General features: G+C 39.7%; 1 protein-coding gene across 1 annotated transcript in view; it reads right to left on the reverse strand.

Annotated features, from left to right (window-relative positions):
- The window catches only part of ABCA12 (ATP binding cassette subfamily A member 12), a 266,663-nt gene that overhangs the window by 118,119 nt on the left and 122,904 nt on the right, over positions 1–25,640 (reverse strand). The window contains exons 28-32 of the mRNA XM_070732222.1: positions 12,644–12,799; positions 8,183–8,369; positions 7,148–7,366; positions 1,624–1,820; positions 992–1,152 (exon numbers count right to left, since the gene is read on the reverse strand). Of these exons, the coding sequence (XP_070588323.1) occupies positions 992–1,152; positions 1,624–1,820; positions 7,148–7,366; positions 8,183–8,369; positions 12,644–12,799 (920 nt within the window). The remainder of the gene's footprint in view (positions 1–991; positions 1,153–1,623; positions 1,821–7,147; positions 7,367–8,182; positions 8,370–12,643; positions 12,800–25,640) is intronic.

Raw genomic sequence — 25,640 nt, forward strand, 5'->3', positions numbered from 1 at the left:
AAGGAAATCAATTTGACAACAGTTTGGGATACTCGTAAGGCTGTGATACAAGGACATTTTCTTACAGACCAATTTACAGATTAACAGACTTGGGAGGGACTTTATAGGTCATCTACTCCAATCCGCCAACCAACCAGGGGACCTTACACCATTTCTGACAAATGGCAGTCAAAATCTCTTCTTAAAAATCTCAAGTGATGAAGCTCCTACCACTTCCTAAAGCAAACTGTTCCATTGGTTGATTGTTCTGTCAGAAAATTTTTCCTTATTTCCAGGTTGAATCTCTTCTTGATCAGTTTCCATCCGTATCCCTTCTATGACCTACAGGTGCTTTGGAAAATAGCTTGACCTGTTCTGCTCTGTGGCATCCCCTCAAATATTGGAAAACTGCTATCAAGTCTTCCCTGGTCCTTCTCTTCACTAGACTAGCCATGCCCAGTTCTTTTAACTGTTCTTCATCTTTTCGTCTCCAGTCCCCTAATCATCCTGGTTGCTCTTCTCTGCACTTTTTCTAGAGTCTCAACATCTTTTTTATAGTGCAGTAACCAAAACTGACTGCAGTACTATAGGTGTGGTCTTACTAAGACTTTATAGAGTGGTATTAGTACTTCACTTGATCTTATTTGTATCCCTCTGTTAATGCAATTTAGGATTGTGTTGGCTTTTTTGGCTGCCACTGCACACCACTGGCTCATATTTAGCTGGTTGTCCACTAAGACTCCAAGATCCTTTTAACAGTTACTGCTATGACACTCAGCCTATATATTCTTTTGATTTTTCTTGCCTAACTGTAAGACTTTACTTTTCTCTGCATTGAATTTCATTTTGTTAGATAGGACCCAGTGTTCAAGTCTGTCAAGATCCACCTGGGTCTTGAGCCTATTTTCTAGGGTGTTAGTTATTCCTGCCAGCTTAGTATCATCTCCAAATTTGGTCCCCAAATTTGGTAAGTTCCTACTTTACTAGAATTATTACATTTACTGTTCCAAACCTTTTCTTTAGTAAGTGTCAGATGGTATCCACTACCATAAGTTTCCTTGAGGTAGAATGGAGACCCACAGCATTTGAGACCTCCATGTTCCAAGAATGCAATCCTGTCACTTAAGACTTCTGCTTCATCCAAGTGATGTGTAGAAAGGATGATAGTTCTGCCTGAAAAGAACATATAAAAGGGGTAATTACACTACTATTTCCATACAGATTCTTGTGGCAGCAGAAAAATTGCCAACTGAAAAATGTTGCTCAGAGTTCATTGGGTGCAGAGTTGGTTCTCCATCTATTGTGGTAGGAGGTCTTTCCCCCCAGGACAAAGAGCCCTAGTGTTTGGCTAAAGCTGGCCTTTTCTGTTATGATGCCTCTCCTGCTAGAGCTCAGTCAGCCATCTTCATCTCATGAGCAAGAAGAGGCAAAGTCTACAGGTGCTCTTGGCTTTTCTGACTGCTCTTCTGTAGTAGGGCAGCTGCGCAGATCTCTTATCAAAGAGAAAGCTTAAAGTTTGAAAAATTATGTTTATGGTTTCATAACTGTGACTACATTTGTAATAGCCATTGAAGATTAATCTGTTATCATAGTAATACTTGTTGCTCTGAAAAGCTAGAATGACAATATACTTGCACATATTACCTTTTCTGTTCTTTGATATGATTTCCCAAATGCCTCTCCTAGAACAGGGGTCAACTCCAGTGGTTGGTTCATCCAAAATTACAACTTTTGAACCTCCCAGTAGAGCAATTGAAATAGATAGCTTCCTCTTCATCCCTCCTGATAAAGAGCCTGTCAATTTGTGACGATGGTTGTATAATCCAGTTTCCTTCAAAAGCCTTCAAAATAATAACCAGAAAGTACATTATTTTGTAAATAAGTAGAAGAAGAATAAAATTTTAGTTTAAAAAATTAGAAAAAGAAACAGTTTAAATTATAGGGACATGGATTTTGGTAGCAGGAAAAAGTATCTTAATACAATATTAGAGTTCAATAATTCAATGAAGGTATTACATTCACAGTGGAATTTTAGTTCTCCTTCTCTGGAGGAACAAAAGTTGGGCACACATTTGTCAGGATGCTGTAGGACTGTGCAGGAGGTTGAACTAGATGATCTTCAATACTTTTTCCATCCTGAGCATTCATGATTCAGCCATAACAGAATAGCAAAACATGGAGAAATAAGCAGTTTTAAAGCAAAATAGATCTCCCAAATAAACCTTAAACTACAAGCACTTTCCTTTATTCATTACAATCTTTTAAAAACAATATCTTAGTTTCAGCACAACACTTCTCAGTCACAGAAGTGGAAAATATTATGCATGATTTAGCACTCTGCTAGTTTTGAGTGAGACTCAGCCAAGTGCTATCAAGTATTTCATTAAGACACACTACTAAAAATTGGCAGCAATAAAGGACTTTAATGTTCATCTATGCAGTGGACAAATGCCAGTAAACTCATCATGATATCATGATATGACAGTGCTTCTCAATTATTTTCCCGAAAGTAGTAAAGTGCCTCCAATTCTCAGATCTGGGCCCCAATGAACTTTTAGTGTTTATTGTTTTACTTTTTATAAGCTGCTCTACCTACTTACCTGAGAGTAAGTCACACTGAACTTAGCGGAGCCTGTTTTTGGTTAGGCAGGCATAGGCTACTATGTTTAGTGACCTCTTTTGATATGGGGCCAGGCCATCTTAATCAAGTCGATGTTTTGGGGTTGCCGGCCTGGCACATAAGCACTGCCTCTGCTTGGCTCTCACAGCAAAGGGTATGGAAGGAGGCTTTAGGGTGCTGTTCAAAGCTTTTGCCCAGCTGCAGAGGATGCTCCTCCTTGTCCAGCAGCAGGTTCGCCACACCATTCATGGTATCGTGGCACCCGCTATGAACAACAAGAACCCACGCAGCCACCTCACCCCACCTGGCCGCCTTCTCTTCTGGGCTCAGAGCAGCGTGTAACAGGGAAACACTCTCTGTCTGGGGGAATCTATCAAGAGGGACTGTACATGTTCCCTAGAGTCACACATGCCATCACGCCCAGGCGGGAGCACCCACTATTTGAGAAGCACTGTGATATGAGAATATTGTAAGGCGTCCATCAAATTTTTACCAACTAACTTTAAGTTACTTAGATCGACAGAGCAAAAATGATAGTGGCTTGAAAGTATATTCCTTGTCTTTTAAAAAAGGCTGTCCTAGTTCTGTTATCACTTCTTAGAATATCATATGTGATTGTAGGTGAATAAAGATAATCCGGGGTTGCAAACATTTGCAACCACTTTCCTCCCCAATATATTATTGACTTGAATATGAAGGTGAAGGTATAGCTTATCAAATCTGTGGTGATTGAAAAATAGGATGTAATAGCTAGCATGACAGAAAAAATATATTGAAGTAATCTTGAAGAATTTTCATGCCTTGGGAATTTCCAGATGTATGGACCTCTTGGATTATTAGCAATGGCCATGGTAATGGGGAAATTCTGGGACTGAAAACCAGAATTTGTTAAGGTTGGGTTAGACAAATGGGCAGCAAGAAATGAGGCTAAGAAAAAGATAGTATATAATATGTAGAAAAAGTAAACAAATGAATGGGATTTGAAGGGGGGGGGGGAGAGAATGACCGGTACAGAAAGTATATGTTGATTTTGGTCATACAGAAAGACTGAATGAGAGGGAAAAAACAAATGAGAGAGAGAAGGGGAGAGAAGGAAGAAGAGAGTGAGAGGGAAGAGAAAAATAGAAATGAGAGTGAAATAGAGATGAGAGCAAAGAGAGGGGAGAGAGAAATGAGAAAATGATGGATGCAGAGAATGAGAGGAAAGAGAGAGAAACAAGAGAGAGAGAGAGAGAGAGAGAGAGAGAGAAGTTACTCTTGATTTAAATCATATGTTAAAAAGCATCCAAAGAAGAGGAAGAGATTTAAAAAAACCCAGCCCTCACCTGTTTTTAGAAATGGCTCAAGTGAATACACACAAACAAACACACACACACACACACACACACACACAAATGGGGGGGGAGGAGATAGGGATGGAAAAAAGAGGGGGGAAGTGAGAGAGGGAGTGAATGAGAGAGAGAAAGGGAGAGAAATGAGAAAATGATGGAAGGAAAGAATGAGGTAGAGGAAATAGTCAAATGAGAGAGAAGGGAGGGAGAAATGAGAGAAAGATTGAGAGAGAGAAAGAGAATGAGAGAGGGATAAAAGGGAAACAAATGTGGGAGAGAGAGGGGTACACAGAAATGAAAGAGACCTGGAGGGAGAGAATGAGAGAGAGGGAAAAGAAAGAGAAGTGGCAAGAAAGAAAGAAAAGGGAAAGAGAGAGGGAGGGAAAGAAAGAAGTGAAGAGGAAGGGAGGAGGGAGGGAAGGAAGGAAAGAAAGAAGGAAGGAAGACATTTCTCACAGAAAACACTGGGAGCTACAAAATTCACCCACTTGTGGCAGGAGAAGTTCATGTGACTGGGTGGGAGAGATGTTGGTCATGCCCATTCAGGTTCTGGGCTCCCAGTGTTCTCTTTACTGTGGGAAAGGAAGGGTCCAAAGGGCTCTTGGAGTGTTTTAAGGTTGCAGAGACCTCCAAGGTCCCTTCCAGCTCTTACTACTGGTGGAGTGCCACAGCTTCTGCTACCGTAGTTGTGCATTTCCTAAGCAGAAGCCAAGGCTACCTTTAAGCCACGTGGACAATGAAGATGTTAAGCTCATCCTCTAGCCCCATGATGGTGAATTTATGGCACCCAGTTTTCACAAAAAGTGGGGTGTTTGTGCCTTACCCGAGCCTCAGACGTACTCTGAGATCTCACAAACCCTCTGTATGCCCCGTTTTTGCAAAAAGTAGGGTATGCAGAGAGTTTGAGAGGCCTGCAAAGTGCTCCTGGGAGTGGCAGGAGGGACAAAAGTTTTTTTCTTATTTACCTCTTGGCAATCATGGTGTCTCTTATAGTCTGAAAAATACGGTGATTTGCCCTATTGGCACTCAGAGATAAATACATGGGTGTTTTGTTACAGTTTGGTCACTTGGTCTCAAAAAGGTTCGCCATCACTGCCCTACACCATCCCAGACATATGGCAGCCCAGCCTCTTCTTGAAGGTCTCCAGTGTTGGGGCTCTTACAACCTCCACAGGCAGGCCATTCCACCAGTTGATCGCTCTCACCGTTAGAAAGTTCTTCCTTATTTTCAGATTGAATCTCTCCTTGGTCACTTCCATCTGTTGCTCCTTATCTGGCCCTCTGATGCTTTGGAAAACAGTGTGACCCCCTCCTCACTGGGGCAGCCCCTCAAGTATTTAAAGACTGTTATCATGTCCCCTGGATCTCCTCTTCACTAGATTATCCATGCCCAGTTCTTGCATCTTTTCCTCATATGTTTTTCCCCCCAGTCCCTTTATCATTCTGTACTTTTTTTCAGAGTTTCAATGTCTTTTTTGTAGTGTGAAGCGCAAAATTGAATGCAGTACTCTAAGGCAGGGGTCGGAAAGCCACAGACGGTTCTGCCAGCTGGATGATCATGCAGTACCTGTGAGGCTCAGCGCTTGCAGAAGTGACTGGCTTAAAAGAGCTGCCTGGGCTGATGACAGGAGAGTGCACATGCCTTTAGGATTTGTCTTAAAAGCTCCCTCATCTGTGGGGCAAACTTCAACGGGGGAGGGAGGAACCATCTGCGGAGTTCACTACTTTTTTTTTTGCCAAGGGAATGGGGAAGAAAGAAAGGGAGGAGTGGGGAAGAAAGAAAGGGAGGAGTTCAGTCTCTGTTGGAGAACCTGGCAATTAGATCTCTGAACTAACATCCCATGCAGAAATACCAGGAGATGTAACTCGGGTGTGAGATCCAGAGACTTTGCAGCTGAGTTTGCAAGAAGGGGGCAGTAGATGAGACACCTTTGCGCCTGTGCTCTCAATCCCCTGGGGCTGGATGGAAGAGGTGGGTGGGGTTGTTGAGAAGGAGGGACGCTTCAAGCAGTTATCTTCCCCTCCCATGAATTAGCACTGCTGCCACCCACGAAGGAAAGGACAGGGCAGGCAGGCAGGAGAGGGTGGAAGCAGAAGGGGAAGGGTCTCTCTGTATCCATCTCTTCCCCCGTTCTGTATCCCTATCTCTTTCGCCCTCTCTCTCTGTATCTCTCTTCCCCTCTCTCTATCTCTTACTCTTCCTTGCTGGACAGTGTGGTGTAGAGATCCAGCATGAAGAGGGGCACGGAGTGCAGCCTGCCGAGCAGAAGGGCTGACTGTTGTTGTTGCTGCTACCGCCAGGTTTACTGGGGGAGAGGAACTTTGGTCTCTCATGGCTGCTGCAGCTGAAGCCCATAAGAGGGCTGGATCGAGTGAGGCAAGCCCAGCATGAACAGGATTTCCTTCTGCATCTCCCACTTCTCATGGGACTTGAGGCAACAGTAGAGGAAGCCCGCCAGCCGGGAGCAGTAAGGCTCAGCTTCAGGCACCTGTCTCCACCTCTTTCTCCCTGGCAAGCTTCCTCTACTGGGGAAAAGGCAGAGATACACAGAAATAACTACATAGATCCACCAAGACTTCTAGATCTCCCTCACAATCACTTGTGAGAGTGTGGTTTCACCGAGTTTATATGTATGTTTTGGGTTATGTATGTTTTGGGTTTTTCTTACCGAGGTGTAGAATTTTACATTTCTTTACATTTAACTTCATTTTCTTTGTTTGGACTCACTATACAAGTCTGTCTAGATCTTTCTGTATCCCGAGCCTATCCTCTGGGGCAGTGCTTCCCAACCTTGGCAACTTGAAGAGATTTGGATTTCAACTCCCAGAATTCCCCAGCCAGCATTTGCTGGCTGGGGAATTCTGGAAGTTGAAGTCCAGATCTCTTCAAATGCCAAGGTTGGGAAGCACTGCTCTGGGGTATTGACCACTCCCGACAGCTTGGTGTCTTCTGCAAATTTAATTAATTCCCCTTCTATTCCCTCATCTAGGTTGTTGATAAATATGTTAGAGTACTGGGCCTAGGGCTGATCCTTGTGGTGCCCCACTGCTTACTTCTTTCCATTTGGATTTCTATATATATAGGCATTTTCCCCAAATTTATTTTCCATATGAGAGTGATGTTAATGCTACTAAATAATTGCAAAAGGAAAAGGAGAAATACCTAACAAACATAAAAAGAAGACTGTTCTATGCTGTCAAAAATACTATGACATACCGGTCGATTTCTTCCTGTAACTCTTCTTTGCTCCAGTGTGGCACCTTGATATAGCCATATAAAAGCAGGTGCTCCTTTGTGGTGAGGTAATCAAATAATACATTGTGCTGCATGCAAATTCCCATATTTTTCCTGATGAAATCCTGGTCAGTTCTGATATCTTTGCCATAAACAAATATAGTACCAGATGAAGCAGGAAACAAACCTGTCAGTATAGATCTATGTGAGGGAAAGGGAAGAAAAGTTGAGAAAAATTACTAACATTCATTCAATAAAGATTAGTAGTTGTTTTAGTATAAAAACTGAACAGGAAAAAGCAGACTAATTCTAAGTTGGATGAGTGTAAAGCTGAGACTCCCTTAATTCTTTTTGATCACAAATCACTCACTGCCAATGACAGCATAAGAGCTGAATCCTGGGACTGGGTATATAATCTGTCTATTCTATATAATCTAGTGCAGGGGTGTCAAACACACATCATCACGATGATGTCATGTGATATTTCAGGACTTTCCTCCCCTTCTCTAAATCAGGCATGGGCGTGGTCAGCATGTGACATATCTGGCCAATGGGGTGCAAAACTGACAGCCCTAATCTAGTGGAATAAGGCATTTTTGCCCCTGGGAAATTGGAAAGCAGTTCTACCCAGCCTTTGGAATCAGAAAAGACTGAAATGCAATCAATACCAAAACATTAATTCAAAATGGCACTTCTTCTGAGTTCTCTAGAATGGGGAAAGAAATGAGGAAATTCCAGAAATAAGACCAAAAGCTTCAGTTATTTTTCAAAGTGATTCTCATCATGGAGATTGAAGACTGGAGCCATTAGGTTACAAAATTCAGAAATAAATTGGGAAACAACTACTTTCCACCATTCTCAACCCAGCTCTGGGGAAAAAAAAGATCCTCTGCTGCAGGAAATGTACTCATTCCCAACCTGGCAGATAACGGGACACAAAAACCATTGTAATGTAATGTTATTAATCACTAAACTTCATTAGTCATTCTCAGGCATTTTTGTTCTAAGAGAACTTACATTGTGGTAGTTTTTCCAGCTCCATTATGACCCAACAATGAGGTAACATTCCCTTCATAAAAATTCAGATTGAGATTCTGAACAGCAGCTTTGGATTCATAAATCTTTGTTATTCCTTGGAGAGAAACACCCACTTTGAGATGAGTGGGTTCAGGTTCAATGTTAGAGGGTAAAGCATTGTGAACATCTAAAAAAAGAGAGAAGATGCCAAATTTATAAAGAACCCTATACAGTGGAACCCCGACATAAGAGCTGCTCTACTTAAGAGCAACTCGAGATAAGAGCTGGGAGGGGAGAGATATTTTTGTTCTACTTACAAGCCCAAATTCGAGATACAAGCGCCAAGGAGCTGTCTCCTGAAGCCAAACGCTAACTTCCGCGTTCGGCTTCAGGAGACAGCTGTGAAGCGGCGCGCGTGTTTTAAAAGGTTGCAGCCGGCCTGGGGGGCTGGGGGGGTGCTTGCAGCTTTCTTTCTTGCTCTTTTTCTTTCTCTCTTTTACCTTCCCTTCCTCTATTTCTTCTTTTCTTTCTCCTTCCCACCTTCTTCCCTCCCTCCCTCCTTTCACTCATTCCTCTCTTACTCTCCCCTTTCATAAGTTTCCTTGCTTCCTTCCTCTGTTCCTGTCCCTTCCCCCTTTCTTTCTTTCTTTCTTTCTTTCTTTCTTGCTCTTTTTCTTTCTCTTTTACCTTCCCTTCCTCTATTTCTTCTTTTCTTTCTCCTTCCCACCTTCTTCCCTCCCTCCCTCCCTTCCCTCATTCCTCTCTTACTCTTCCCTTTCATAAGTTTCCTTGCTTCCTTCCTCTGTTCCTGTCCCTTCCCCCTTTCTTTCTTTCTTTCTTTCTTTCTTTCTTTCTTGCTCTTTTTCTTTCTCTTTTACCTTCCCTTCCTCTATTTCTTCTTTTCTTTCTCCTTCCCACCTTCTTCCCTCCCTCCCTCCCTCCCTTCACTCATTCCTCTCTTACTCTCCCCTTTCATAAGTTTCCTTGCTTCCTTCCTCTGTTCCTGTCCCTTCCCTCTTTCCTTCCTTCCTTCCCACCCTCCATCCATTCATTCACCCATTCCTCTCTTGATCGCTTAAAGCCGGTCCCTGGTGCAAAAAGGGTTGGGGACCTCTGTCCTACAGGATTGGGTGGCAGAGAAGTTGAACATATGTAAATTTAAAAGTTTAAGAAAGTTTACAAGTTAAGTGAAAGAAACTTCATTATTCATTTATATGTACATGTACATTTCTTCATTAAAAACATGTCTTTCTGCATAATTTAGACTAACTTTGTGAGTTTTTTGAGGGCTGGAACCAATTAAAATTATTTACATTAATTCCTATGGGGAAAAGTCGTTCGAGATAAGAGCTGCTCGACTTAAGAGCCCAGGTCCGGAACGAATTAAACTCGTATCTCGAGGTACCACTGTATAGTATCTTCCTTCTGTTCACATCTCTTTCTGCTACTTAACTCAGTTCAGGGATTCTACTTGAAATGTCTTGTCAGATTTTATAGAGATTTTGAAAATGCAAAAAGCTATATACTGTGCATGTTTCTTCATACCTGATTGCATTGAACTGAAATATTTTATGTTGATTTAGTACAGTACATGTTTTCCTGCAGTTAAATCAGTATGTCTAAATGAATCCCATGGCTCTATTGACAACATTTTAATGCTCTTTTCCCTACCTATTGTCATTTCCTGTCCCCAGCATATAATATAAAACAATAAATACAAAGACAAATCTAATTAATTAAAAACTACATAAGCTATAATCCCGATATATTAAAAATCAAACAAATAAATTCAAATCATAGCCATACATCACATTTATTGGCCAGGGGGCCAAGATCTTATTACTCCAAGCCTGGCGACATAAGTGAGTCTTAAGACTCTTGCAAAAGGCGAGGAGGGTGGGGGCAGTGCAAAACTCTGGGGGGAGTTGATTCCAGAGCCCCCCCGAGAATGCTCTTCCCCCTGGCCCCGCCATGTGACATTGTCTGGTTGACGGGACCTGGAGAAGGCCAACTCTGTGGGACCTAACCGCTCGCTGAGATTCATATGGCAGAAGGCAGTCCTGCAAGTAATCTGGGCCAACGCATCGGGCCAGATTAGACATCCAGGAAAAGGTGGATAAAAATTATGTTCATGACTTTCATCTGTCAGGCATAGCCTTAAAATCAGATACTGTATTGTTTTTTGAATGTTTTTTTTAAAGTTTGATGTTTTCCACAATACCAGTCATTAAAACTTTTCTGTAGCATGAACTTGTAAGTTGTCTGCTTCTTTCTTTCCCTTATCTGTCAATACACTGAGTAGAATAGATTTATTTAACATTTTTAATTACATCTTTGATTTTAATTTATTTTTAATCATATTTTTATTATTGTAAGCTGCCCAGAGTAGCCTTATGGCAAGATGGCTACCTTTATAAATGTAAGATAGCCAATAAACTAAACTAAACTAAACTAAACTAAACTAAACAAACAAACAAACAAACAGACAAATCTTGTAGATGATCCTCACTCTGTTAAGGACCTTGGAGTATTCATATCTAATGACATAAGTGCCAGAGCCCATTGTAACAACATTGCCAAAAAGGCACTAAGAGTTGTTAACCTTTGAAATAGCACAGCAATTTAAGATTAGAAGATATCTCAGAGATCCTCTAGTCCAACCCCATGTTGTAGCAGGAAAATTTAAATTGTCTGGATTATTTTGGTGCCTCTAACAGAGAAGAAAATTGCCAGAAAGGAGAAGGAATTTACTAGGCAAGGCTGTCATACAGCGGAAAGGCAGAGCTAGTCCTTGAATTATGTTTACAATTGAGCCCAAAATTGGTTGCTAAGCAAGAGCATTGTTAAGTGAGTTTCACCACATTTTATTCAATCCATGACATTTCCCAGCTCTAACAGTGATGTGCAAGCTAGGGAAGTACATCTGAAGGCATGTGTAATGTTCTAATATACAGAAGTTATGGTTAAATGTGTGGCAGAAAGTGGACTCTGGGTGTGTTTTTTCAAATGCAGTAAGTGAGGTTGAATGTATAGTTTTAGTAGAGGTGTGTGTGCATGTGTGCATACACATAGAGTATATATAGTAAATAATGTATCTTTTTGTGTGCATGTATATAATATGTATGTACACATATAGCATATATATATATATATATATATATATGAATGATGAGGCAGCAGCCATCTCGATCACCGGAACATAGAAACTTTAATAAAACCACTTAGCTTTCGTTAGCGTGCTGCTAACTTCGTCAGAGTATTAAAAATGCCATGGGAGACAATCACCTTTATAAAGCATTATTCAGTCTGCTCATTGCCCGCGTCATAGGGCCACACCCTTCCCTCCCCTCTGCGGCAAGCCTAATTGTGGGCTTGCTCATGCTGGCTAAAGGGGGATCTACCGCTTTTACTCGTGTCTGTTGCCTCTTTCCCTCCCCAAGGGAGGAGGTGGAGTTACGAGGCAATACTTCGGAGGTGTTTGGTATTACTTTTTTTTTTTTCCCCCTGCAAGAGCAGACATGTACCACTATGGAAAGTAACAACGATAATGGGGGGGAAAAAGTAATACCAAACACCTCCGAAGTATTGCCTCGTAACTCCACCTCCTCCCTTGGGGAGGGAAAGAGGCAACAGACACGAGTAAAAGCGGTAGATCCCCCTTTAGCCAGCATGAGCAAGCCCACAATTAGGCTTGCCGCAGAGGGGAGGGAAGGGTGTGGCCCTATGACGCGGGCAATGAGCAGACTGAATAATGCTTTATAAAGGTGATTGTCTCCCATGGCATTTTTAATACTCTGACGAAGTTAGCAGCACGCTAACGAAAGCTAAGTGGTTTTATTAAAGTTTCTATGTTCCGGTGATCGAGATGGCTGCTGCCTTCACCATCTTCAGGCTGGAGTTCCAATCTTTGTGTTGTTGTAAATATATATATATATATATATATATATATAAAATTAAATAGTATATTTTGGATGTTCAGTAGTAATAAATAGACAGAGAAATTTTATCTCATTGAGGCTTTTAAGGCAAGGAGAGGCCAGGCAACCTATCCCTTGACATGAATGACATCAAGTTGGCCATGGCCACAGTCACATGACGACAAAGCCAATCCTACTCAGTCACATGACTGCCAAACCACTGTTACCCAGTCACATGAGCCTGAAGACACACCCACTGTCACATAACCATCAAGCCATACCCACAAAATAAACCACGGCCACAGAGTGGTAGTAAAAAAAAATTGGAATCCATCCCTGGCGATAAGGCCTTGGGGCTGAAATAATTTTCTAAATAATTTAGGACAAAATTATAGATTTCTTATTTCTTATTTTCTACTGGTTTAATCTATTAATTTGTGATCCATACTTATTTCACTTTAGCTGCTCTCTCATCTAAGACAGTAATAACATTTTCATTACCCAATCTATCAAAATATTTTCTTTATATTTTAAAAAAACATACAAATCTTTTCAGGGAAAGTGGATTGTTTTCTCGAGAAGAAATTGGTGAAAAGATAGCTTGTTAACTTCTCACTCAACAAAGGAAAATAACCATAGCGCTCAGTCCAATAAGATGGTAGGAGTGGAAAATACCATGGAGCTGCCATTCCATATTTCCCTGTAATGAGAATAATGACAAAAATGGGAGAGAGATTGAAAAGCTCTGTAGTAACATTTTTATATTATCTCGACAATATCAGGCCTAAAGAAAGTAATAGCTGAGTTTTGTGTGATTTCATCATTTCAGAGTATGAGAATACTGATCTCTTCCCAAACAATAAACAGCCAGATTATTTAAATTGAACATTTGACTGCTAAATATACATGTGAAATCAAAGGCAGGTATTTCTGAATTTATCTGAAATGAAATCTATGAAAATAGAGCAGGAAACGGTATGCTGCAGAATTCATTTGAATATTTTCCTGTGTGACATCATGCATACTTCAACATAGCAGTTGTCACAACAAGAAGCACCTTGCTTTAAAGAATTAATTCCTTCTATTTCCTGTTTAAAAAGGCTAGCTGCTCACCATGAAGCTAAAAGACTAGCACCATAGTATTTTTGCAGCCAAGCTGTTATAGACAAATCTTTTCAAGTCTTTATAAATCTTTTCCCCTATCCACTGTAGCTTACAAATCTTTACAACTATCCACTATCCTCCTCACCTGATTCCTAAGAGGTCAGTAAGAGAGGTGCATAAGTGCACCGCATGACTAGCCTCCCTGTTCTAATGTTTCTCTATTATTAGTACTAATATCATTTATATAATACACATTGTTATATCTTTGTATACTATTTTTTATATACCTAATTGACAAAAAAATGAGAAAAAAAGTGGAGAAATGGATTGGATAGGGAATAACAGCTCTCTTTTTTTCCTGGAATTCTTGGGAATAACTAGAATAATTAGTCACATTGGTTGATTAAACTACTTGTTCTTCTTTCCCAAATAATTTCAGCAGCTTCTGAACAAGGAAGAACAAAATCTAATTAAGGGCAATCCAGTCCAATCCAACCCAACCAAGAACCAGTATAACAAAAGAAATTTGGCTCTGGCTTCAGATTAATCCGTGTAGAATCAGAAAAATATTAATTCTCTATCATAAGAACTGACTATATAAAGCCAATCGTAAGTGGCACACAGAGATGTTTGAAGGAGACTTATTTAGAAACATAGAAACATAGAAGATTGATAGCAGAAAAAGACTCATGGTCCATCTAGTCTGCCCTTATACTATTTTCTGTATTTTATCTTAGGATGGATATGTTTATACCAGGCATGTTCAAATTCAGTTACTCTGGATTTACCAACCACGTCTCCTGGAAGTTGGTTCCAAGCATCTACTACTACCATTTTTGTGGCCCGTCTTTGGACCCATTCAATTTTATCTTTTTTTAAATAAGTTTTTTTATTAAATTTTATCACAACAAACAAACAAAAAAACTTAAAGAAAAAGTGCCCAACACCAATAACCCCTCCACCATTTAGGGGGTTCAGTTATTTACAATAATTTTCAATTTCTTCCTTGGCTCCGGTTTACATTTCTTTACATACAAAGAGTGATTGGAGTTTGTTTTTCACATTGTCGTCATATATTCTACGTAAAATATAATCTTTCACCTTATTCCATCATGCCATCAGCTTCTCCAATTTATTTTCATCACAGTTAATTAATCTTGATTCCGTAATTTCAAAGTGAATGTGGTCCACCATGTACCAGTACCAATTTTGGATTGTCCATTTATTGCTGTCCTTCCACCCTAATACCACTACTGCTTGTGCACTTTCCAAGGCTGCTGTTTTGATTTCTCTAAATTCTCGTGATTCCCCATGTTTAACTAGTGTTGCTAATTCTTTCGTGATTATCCAATTAATGTTTAGCATATTGTTAATTTCATTCTGTACTTCCTTCCAAAATTTTTGAACTTCAGCACATTCCCAGAGCATATGCATAAAACCTCCTTTTATTTGGCAGCCATGCCAACAGTTTCCCTTTCCTTTCCTCTGGAAGTGTGCTAGTTTTACTGGCGTGAAGTACCATTTGCGTAAAATTTTCCTTCTCATTTCTCTAATTCTTATGTTCTTTGTCTTATATATATTTTCTACTACTTTTCCATCTTGTTTTCATTGATCTGTAATTCGTTTTGCCAGTATCTTGTTAGGCCTTTAATCACTTCCTCTTCCACTTGTAATAACATACTATAAATCTTACTAGCCTGTCCTTTTGAATCATTAATCTTTTCTTTCAGTATTTTCTCTAGACAGTTTTCTTCTCTCAAAAATGCTTCTTTAATCTTGGTTTTATTCAAATATTTGCATATTGCATTAATCTGCAACCATTTTTGTTGGCCCAACCACCATTCGAGGCGAGTTCTGTTAACTCTGTTTCATATAATTGTTCTATTCTCATTATGCCTTTATCGTTTAATTCATTTATAACTCTATCTAGATTAACGTTGTTATTTATGTTCAAAACATGCAACGCTGATAATTTTGAGTTCCTATTTGCCAATTTCCCTTGCCATTTTGACCAAATATCTACAGCTGCTTTCAAAGGATCGGCTAATCTATTGATTTCTATTTTACTCCATTTTTTAAATAAAATCTCTTTGTTTTTAACATTGTTAATCTCCTTTTCAAGTTTCACCCACTTCTTTTCTGTCAATAATTGTAATTCCATTAATCTTTCTATTTGAAATGCCTCTCTATATAATTCTAAATTTGGGCACCCCCATCCTCCATCTTTTTCTCTGGCAATCAGCCATCGTTTCCTTGTTCTAGGTTTTTTATTTCCTTCAATCCAATAGTTCATTTTAGTGTCCCATTCCCTTAGTTTTACTCCTGGGAAGGTACCTGGTAAAACTTGGAATAAGTACATCATTTTTGGAATAATCATCATTTTAAGAGCTCTTATTTTGGCCATTTTTCTCAAACTTTTATCTTTCCACTTTTTAATTTGCTTTTGCATTTTTTTCCATATTAAATTAAAATTTGCCTCAGCAATTTTGTTTGGGTTTTTAAATAACCAAATTCCTAGATATTTCATTTTTTTACATCCTAATTTCAATCCTGAGTTTTTTTGTATCTCGATTTGCTCTTTGGGACCTGTATTCAAACAGAATATTTCTGATTTCTCAATATTAATTGAGAGACCTGATTGGTCTTTAAATTCCTGAAGTACCACCATTAATTTTCGCATCATTTCAATGGGGGTTTCAGACAATATTATGGCATCGTCTGCAAAGAGATTTAATTTCAATTCAAGTTTCCCAATTTGGTAACCCTTCCAATCCTTATCATCTCTGATTTTATTTGCTAGAACCTCAATTGCCATTGAAAACAAGATGGGGGAAAGTGGACACCCCTGCTTAGTTCCATTTTGGATGTTAATTTTCTCTGTTCTATTTCCATTTACCCTAATATAGGCCATATTATCCTTATAAATTTCTTTTATAATTTGACAGAAATTTTCTCCCATGTTTAATTCCTTACAAAGTTGAAACAGGTAATTATGATTAACTTTGTCGAATGCTTTGTACACATCTAACTTCAAAACACATAATTTCTTTTTGGTGGTGGTAGCATGGTATAACACAATAACAACATTTCTAATTGGTTCGTGAATCTTTCTTCCTTTAACAAATCCATATTGGTCTTCACCAATTATTTTTGGTAAGATACTCTCTATCCTATTTGCTATAATTTTGATAAATATTTTATAGTCCTGGTTTAGTAAGCTGATGGGGCGATAGGATCCCGGATCTAACAAATCACGATCTGGTTTTGGATAGTGATGATCTCGGATGTCTTCCATGACTGTGGAATATTAAAGGTTTGAAGTATGTTATTAAATAGTTTCCCCAAATGAGGTAATAATTGAGTCCCAAAAGTCTTATAATATTCCCCCGTAAGTCTGTCTGGGCCTGGAGCTTTGGCAGGTTTCAATCCATTAACAACTCTAATAATTTCATCATTTGTTATAGTCCCGTTTAACATTTGTTTATCTTCATCAGTTAATTTCTCCTTAGTCTCTATCTTTTGCAGAATAATCTGATATTTTTTATATAACTCTTCATAAAACTCTTTCATTATTTTTTGCAATTCATCATTACTACGTTTTGTAACACCTTTTTTGTCCCTTAATGCAACTATACAAGATTTTTCTTTTCTTTTTTTTAATAATTTGCCATTTGTTTCATTGATTTATTGCCCCATCCCAAAATTTTCTGCTTTACAATTGATCTCATATTATTCCATATTTGTTGATCCATAAGTCTCAGTTGTTTTTTTTTAATTTTTAGTAAATTATTCCACTCCCCATTTCTTGTACTTTTCAATCTTTCTTGAGTTAACTCAATATCTTTAATTAATTTTTTCCTTTCTGTTTCACATTTTTTTTAAATATAAATTTCGGTACTGATACAATTCCCTCTCATAAAGGCCTTATGTGCATCCCAAATTATTGATTGCTTCATATTTCCCGTATCATTTATTTTAAAATATTCACTCAATTCTTTTTGGAGTTTCAATTTATTTTCTTCTCTTCCTGACACAATAGGATTGTATCTCCATATTTTTTGTTCAATTTTATCAATATCTTTTTATAGGTGAGGTCTCCAGAACTGAACACAGTATTCCAAATGTGGTCTCACCAGCGCTTTATACAATGGGATCAGAATCTCCCTCTCCCTGCTTGTTATACCTCTAGCTATGCAGCCAAGCATTCTACTAGCTTTCTCTATCACCTGACTGCACTGTTCACCCAATTTAAGACTGACAGAAATCACTATCCCTAAATCCTTCTCTTCTGAAGTTTTTGCTAACACAGAACTGCCAATACAATACTCAGACTGAGGGCTCCTTTTCCCCAAGTGCATTATTTTACATTTGGAAACATTAAACTGCAGTTTCCATTCTTTGACCACTTATCTAGTAAAGCTAAATCATTTGCCATATTGCAGATACCTCCAGGAATATCAACCATATTGCACACTTTAGAGTCATCGGCAAATAGGCAAACTGTCAGGCCCAAAGTAATTATGTGAAGTCAAAGGTTGGCCTGACACAGTTTGCTAGTGATAGAGGGGAATGAGAGAGAGAGAGAGATATGCCACCACACATTCCTTTCTGCAGATGCATAGTAACGGACACAGGAAGGAATCAGGAATCTTGCATAGGATTGGTCCTCATGACTGTACTTGTGGGTGTGGGGATGTGATATGGGGTTTTGACCCAGATGTAATCTAGTTGGAATGATCCAAGTCAAATCCAGACATGGCTGTTAATAAATTGTACCCTGAGAGAAGCACAGGCATGGAAATGATTTATTTCTCAGAATGGTATTTGGATCTCTAAGGCAAACCTTCCCTATCAAACCTTCCCCTGGCCTATGTCACTCACAAACATATTAATAAATAATATCAGATTAATAATGGAGGTATTAGAATACTATGAGGTAAGATCGGATAAACAGGTGGCTCTTCTTTTTATTGATGCTCAGAAGGCATTTGATAATGTAAATTGGAATTTTGTAATAAGTCAAATTAAGAAAATGCAATTTGGTGACAAATTTGCTAAAATAATAGAAAACATATATTCCCCCAAAATAGTGTCTATTCTGATTAATGGAGACAAGACAGAAATCATTTATATTTAAAAAAAGAGTCAGTAAGGGTTTTCCAATGTCCCCCCTATTGTATTTAGTATATATAGAAGTATTATTGAATAAAGTAATTTGTTGTCAACGCCCAAAAATAGCATCTGAGAAATAAATCAGAATCTACTCCGCTTCTCACACAAAAAGTTCAATTTATTAGCAGAGCCATGTTGGATTACGTTTCGTTCATTCTGATACTAACTTCTCTCCAGTATTCCACCAAGGTTAAGATTCATCCCCCACACCCACAAGTGCAATCACGTGGACCAGTCCGGTGCAGGGATTCACCGACTTCTTCTTTCATACAGTTGACGTAGAACAAAAAATGACCTTGGACTCTAGAAAAGGAATTTCTTGTGGCTATAACTTCTCTTTTACCCCTCCCAATTCTCTTATGCTGTGTTACTGTGGCAGGCCAAAGCCTCTAACTCCATATGATGGCTTTCAGCCTGACAGGTGGCCCCCCTTCGCAAAGACCCATCTCCTGGAACGATAGAATAAATACATAGGGGTTAGTACCACTTTCAAACCCTTCTTGCTCCCCCATTGGGATCCTTAGGCTTGGTTGGGTAATTTTCATGAAACTGCTTGATTAACTTAGCTGCACCATGACTGGGTTGATAACTTTCACAATTGGGAAAGGGCCTAGAAATTTAGGACCTAGCTTTTTGCTAGGCAGCCTTAAACGAATGTATTTGGTAGACAGGAAAACTTTATCTCCCACTCAAAAAGGGGGTTGGGGAGATCGGTGTTTATCTGCTTGTTTCTTGTAGGCTTGCACTGCCTCCGCCAGCACCTACTTGGTGTCCTCCCATCCTCTCTTCAGCTTCTCCATCCACTCTGCCAATGTGATGAACGAGGGAGTTTCTTTTGGTAGTTCCAGCATGGGAATGAATTCTTGACCACTGTTGACCTGGAAAGGAATTAGTCCCGTACTGCTATATATGGAATTGTTGTATGCTACTTCTGCGAAAGGCCTCAGATCAGCCCAATTGTTTTGCTGGTAACTCAACATCTGAGATATTGTTCCACTAGGGAGTTAGTTTTCTCTACTGCTCCATTTGTGCAAGGGTGGAATGCAGAACTAAGTCCTTGGGTGGAACCAATGGTGTAGACAAATTTTCTCCAGAATCTGGCAGGGAATTGGAACCTGTAAATGTGTTTTAGGAATAACTTAGCCAAATGTCTGGCTGTGGGTTTTCCCAAACAAGCAATGAAATGAGCTTATTCGAAGAATAAATCAATGACAGTCCAAATAACACTCTCGGGGAGTTCCACTATGAAATCTATCGCTATTTCTTCCCAGGGTCTAGTAGGGTTGGCTACTTGCTGCAGCAATCCAGGGGGGAGGAGGTTTCCGGGTCTATGCTTCCTGGTGGCACAGGTGACACAACTTCTCACATAATCTTCAACTTTCACTCACATCCTGGGCCATAAAACCCGCCTCCGCACCAGGTGCAATGTTTTCAGGAATCCGAAGTGGCACCCTTGTCTGGAGTCATGACTTCATTGGAGAATGTCTAGTTGCAGGCTGGCAGGCACATACAGCTTGGTTCCCTTCCATATTGGGCCCATCGCCCTTGCTTAGGAGAAAGCCTCCAAGGGGTCTTTAATGCTTCGAGGTTCTTATGGTCAGTCCACACTTTGAAAGGAATTGCTCTGCCTTCTAGGAAATGCCTCCCTGTCCCCAGTGCTACACATACAGCAAATGCTTCCTTCTCCCAAATGGCCCACCTCTTCTCGGTGGGTGTTAACTTTTTGGAAAGGTATGCACAAGGTAACAGCTGTCCCTTTCCATTGTCTTGTGACAACACCACTGCTATTGCCACATCGCTGGCGTCTGACTGGATCACAACTTTACACTCGGGGTCAGGGTGGCTCCTTTGCAAAAAGTCTTTTGAGCCATTTGAAAGCCTTTTGGCATTCCATTGTCCACCTGATTGGTTGAGATGCTTTGTGCTTAATAGGGGCTGACCAGTCTTTAGTAGCTTGGTTAGGGGCAAGGCAACTTCAGCAAAATCTGGAATGAATTGCCAGTAGAAAATTGCAAATAGTAAGAAATTCTGTAATTGTTTGTGTGTGCGGGGAGCTTGCCAATCAAACACAGCCTTCACCTTGGCTGGGTCTATTTCTAAACTCTTAAATCCAGTTTGGTAAATATTTTCCCCTTGACTAGATGATTAAGTAAGTCCTTCATAAGGGGGAGGGGATAAGTGTTCTGCACACACACCATATTTAAATTTCTAAAATCCACCACTAGGTGGCTCCCTCCATCCTGCTTCTCTTTGAAAAGAACCGGAAATGCTATCCTGGAATTAGCAGGCTGGATTAATCCCCTTTTTAGGTTGGTATCAATATACTTTCTCAGTTCTTCCAATTCCTTTGGTGACATTGCATACATTCTAGGCTTTGGGAGAATTACCCCTGGTTCAAATTCTATTGCACAGTCTGTTGGTCTGTGAAGGGACAGTTCATTGCAATCTTCCTCACTGAAAACCCTTTCCAAGTCTCTGTATTCCAGGGGCACTTTCTGGAGACCTGGGAGTGTCCCTTCCTTCATCGCAGCCGCTGCTAAGGGGCTGTCTGCTTCCTCCCGGGGAGCGGGTTTTCTCCTGCCAGTCTCTGGAGGAGGGTTAGGGTTGATGTGGAGGGTAAACTTGCGATATCCACCCTCCCAACTAATGGTGGGGGTTCATTTGTCCAACTAGGCCAGACCCAATATGACTGCTTCCGACATCTTGTGGGTGACTATGAATCTCAGGAATTCACAGTGTTGGCCATTCGCAACTCCACCAACTCTGTCAGGAGCATAGCCGGAACTCTGCCTACTAGAGAGCCATCCATTTGTTGGAAACGCCTGGGTTTGGCTAAAGGTCTGGTTTGGATTTTTAACTTCTCCACTACTCTTTTGCTGATAAGGCATCTCAAGCATCCTGTACCTATCAGAGCCTGTATTTCTCCCTCCTCCCCCATGGCCATTACTTTAATCCTTGTTCAATGAGGAATGGAGGGATGGGCTCACTCACCATTGGATCATTTACTCCACCGGGCTCCACATTCCAATCGGGGTTGGGCCCTGAAGGAATAGTTTCTTCACCCTCAGGAAAATCTTCAGGAGGGCACAGCTCTGTTGTTTCAAGGGCCAGCGACCCAGCGGGGGGCTTCTTCACACCCACTTTCCACTACTGGGCATGGCTTGGGTTTTAGGGGAGAGAGGGGCACCAAGCAGTCAGTCCCCTTATGGCCAGTCTAGTCACACCGATAGCAATTTATTCCCCTCACGGCCTCTGACCAAGAGGCGCCCAGCTGGCAAGGGAAAAAGCAGTGTCTTAAAGAACCAATTGGTGCATGGTGGGGGAGAGGTTATTTCTCAGCACGAACTACATCATCCAAAGTGATCACTGTGGCATACCAGTTTTGAATGGGCCAGGGCAAACCATGCAATTCACAAACCTCTCTCAATTCTGGGCCAAGGGCAATTTTAAAAGTATGGACCAAAAATCTCTCTGGCCATTCTCTCAGCTTGCCAGCAGCCTCTCTGAATTCCTCCACAAATTCCTTCACAGGCCATCCTGACTGTCTTAACCGGCAAATCTGGTCCTCTGCCTCTGTCTGGCTTGCCACATCTTCAAACTCAGGGGCCCCCTCGTTATGCAATTTAGAAAACAATCTTGCTGCCTCCCCCCCTCCATCCCTTTTGAGATGCTATCAATCAACTATCAATCACTTGGGAATAAATGGTCATATTCCCTTTCATACTCAGCTTGGAAAAATGGCGGGCCAGCAGCAGAAACTATAGTAGGAAGAAGCGAGGTGAGCGAGGGGTGGATTCCTTCCACTGGAGAATCTCTTTGCTGAAAAAGAGGGCTCTGTTTCTGTCTCAATTCGCTTAGAAGGGGAGGCGCTTGGGCGAAAGAAAAGGTTGCATTCTTGTCCATAGTTGCAGTGTAGAGAGGCAACTGCGGGGCTACATGGGGAGGGAGGAGGCTAGGAATCCACTGGCACCACACCCATCACATCTCTGGGAAATATATTGCCTTAGGCATCTTCATCTCTGTGCTCCCGTCTCCCATGCTGGAGGCTTTCCCCTGTACTTTCAATTCTGGTTGGATCCTCCAGGAGAGGGGGGTCAAAAACTCCAAGCCCTTACACCTCTAGTTTCTTGGTTAACACTCTCTCTTCCATTCTCCTGAGTTTACTCTCTGCCCATGGCTCGGAGCAGACAGATGGGAGCTCAGGTCTCCGAAGAAAAAAGGAGTATCGAAATTTGTTGCCAATGCTCCAAATAGCATCTGAGAAATTAATCAGAATCCACTCCGCTTCTCACACAAAAGGTTCGATTTATTAGCAGAGCCATGTTGGATTACGTTTAGTCCATTCTGATACTAACTTCTCTCCAGTACTCCACCCAGGTTAAGGTTCATCTCACATCCCCACACCCACGTATGCAATCACATGGAACAGTCCAATGCAGGGATTCACTGACTTCCTCTTTCGTACAATTGACTCAGAACAAAAGATGACCTTGGACTCTAGGAAAGGAATTTGTTGTGGCTATAACTTCTCTTTTACCCCTCCCAATTCCCTTATGCTGTGTTACTGTGGCAGGCCAATACAAAACCCAAGTTTTTGCAGACATATCATCTATATTATTGAAGATCCATTGCATTCGGGACCCATTTTATTAAAGGAAATGGAAAATTTTGGGAAAGTAGCGTGGCTAATGATCAATAAAAATAAAACAAAATTGATATCTAAAAACCTATCAAAAACAGATAGAGGACTTAGAAAAATTAATGGGAATCAAATCGACAAAAAAATATTTGGGAATTTGGCTGTCTGTAAAATGTATTTTGATAGAGGAGGATAGCTATATGAAATTATTAAAAGATATACAAAAAGATCTTAAAAACTGGACCAAATTACCATTTTCATTATTGAGTAGAATTTCGGCAATCAGAATGAATGTACTCCCAAACCTGCTCCAATTATTTCAGACTGCTCCAGTTAAAATGGAAGAAAATTTTTATAATGAACTAGATAGATCTATCAGGAAATTCATTTGGAAAGAGAAAAAATCTAGATTCAAGTACAATCTTATGCAAGACAGGAAATGCCAGGGAGGTATGGGTCTACCTCTCTGGAAACTATACTATCAAGTCACAATTACTTTGTGTCTAAAAGATTGGGTATCCCTATTAAACAAAGGATTGTTAACAATTGAAGGGTATAACCTAAAATATGGGTGGCATAAATATCTATGGAACTATGAAAATAAGATTCACAAATATTTCAGTAACCATTATGTAAGAGGTATTTTAATTAAGAATTGGATAGATGTTAGGAAAAAAATCTATATTCAAATTCCCAAATGGCTATCACCATTGGAAGCATTAATATACCCAAACTTACTTCATGCAAATAATAAAATTACTTATAAAAAATTACTCAATGAGCAAAATGAACTTAAATCAAGAGAAGAATTGGCAGTGGAAGGATTAATCATTGACTGGTGGCCATATCTTCAGTTGCAAAATAAGTAACAGAGTAGATTTGGCTAAATTCAGCTTTCAACTAAACTATCAAGAAATAGACAAAATTTTAACTGGTCCAGAGGGAAAAACTATTTTGCAACTTTATAATTGTATGCTTTTTAAAAAATGGAAGAAGAAAGGGTAAAAGAGGTCATGATTACTTGGGCAAAAAATATAGGTCATACAATTGATTTAGACAATTGGGAAAATATATGGAACTACAATCTTAAATAATAATATCCAAGGCATATAAAGAAAATCTATATCAATTGTTTTATCGTTGGCACCTTGCCCCAACAAGATTAGCTAAAATTCATTCAAGGATCTCCTCCAAATGCTGGAAATGCAAAGTAGAGCTGGGCACATATTTTCATATGTGGTGGATCTATGTGGAGATCAGGACTTACTGGAAAAAAATTCAAAAATGGATAAAAGATATCACATAAATTGACCTAAAACCGAGACCTGAAATATTCTTATTAAGTATGATTGACTGGATAATAGAATAAATGGATAAAGATAATAAATACCTGATTATACATTTAATAATGGAAGAAAGACACCGCACCCACCAATATATATATTGGAAATAAAATAATGGAACTGGCAGAGATTAATAAACCAATAAGAGCCGGGGTAGCACAGTAGGTAGAGTGCTGTACTGCAGGCCACTGAAGCTGACTGTAGATCTGCAGGTCAGTGGTTCAAATTTCATCACCAGCTCAACGTTGACTCAGCCTTCCATCCTTCCGAGGTGGGTAAAATGAGGACCCAGATTGTGGGGGCAATATGCTGGCTCTGTTAAAAAGTGCTACATCTGCTATTAAAAGGGATTAGTTAAACAAATCAGTCAGGGAGGTAGAAATCACAGATCTCAGTTCTTTAAGAACTCTGGGGTGGGTGCCATCTGGACCTATTGCCTTATTTATCTTCAAGTTCTTCTAAGACATTGGCCTCTGAGGTCACTGGAGCTGAATCCCTACAGCTGGAAGCAATGCTATATCCATTCATAGTATTATATCGTAAGCTGTCTTCTGAGAAAACTGAACAGAAATAGCTATTCAAATGGTCAGCAACCTCCTTATTCCCATCAATGTACGTATTATCTCCAGTACTAAGCTTTGTGATGCTGCAGTTTTTCTTCTTCCTATCACTAATATATCTGAAGAAGGTTTTATTCCCCTTCTTTACAGATTTGGCAATTTCTTCCTCTTTTGAGGTTTTAGCAGCATATATTATCTGTTTTGCCTCCTTCTGTATCATTTTATACACCTCTCTGTCAGCTATACTTCCAAACTCCTTATACCTCCTATAGGCAGACTTTTTTCTTTTTTAATTGTTTTATTAGAAAAAAGTAAATTTATATACAAATATAAGTAGCAAACAAAAATACACATACAACTTTAAAAACAAGAGAGATAACCTTACTCTCTCTTTCCTTACATGTTATCACTTATACATTTCTAAGTTGTTTGCAGATTTTCAAATCAGTATCATACATGCTTATAAATTTAATTCTATTTCTTACAATCATAGTAATAATAATTTAAATTTGTAATAAAGACTTAATTGTTAATAGCAGATGAAAATCATTCTAAATCAAGTAAATGTATCTTACCTAATCTTGAAATGTCTAACATTTAACTAATTCTTGTCTATCTATATTCTAGCATATCTAAAAAACCTTTTCATCTTTTTTCCCATAAGATCTCCTCAATGTGATGTATTTAAGCTAATTATTTTCTTTCTGGTTCTTTTATGCAACC

Source organism: Erythrolamprus reginae, chromosome 1, assembly GCF_031021105.1.
Source record: "Erythrolamprus reginae isolate rEryReg1 chromosome 1, rEryReg1.hap1, whole genome shotgun sequence".
Taxonomy (NCBI): Eukaryota; Metazoa; Chordata; class Lepidosauria; order Squamata; family Dipsadidae; genus Erythrolamprus; species Erythrolamprus reginae.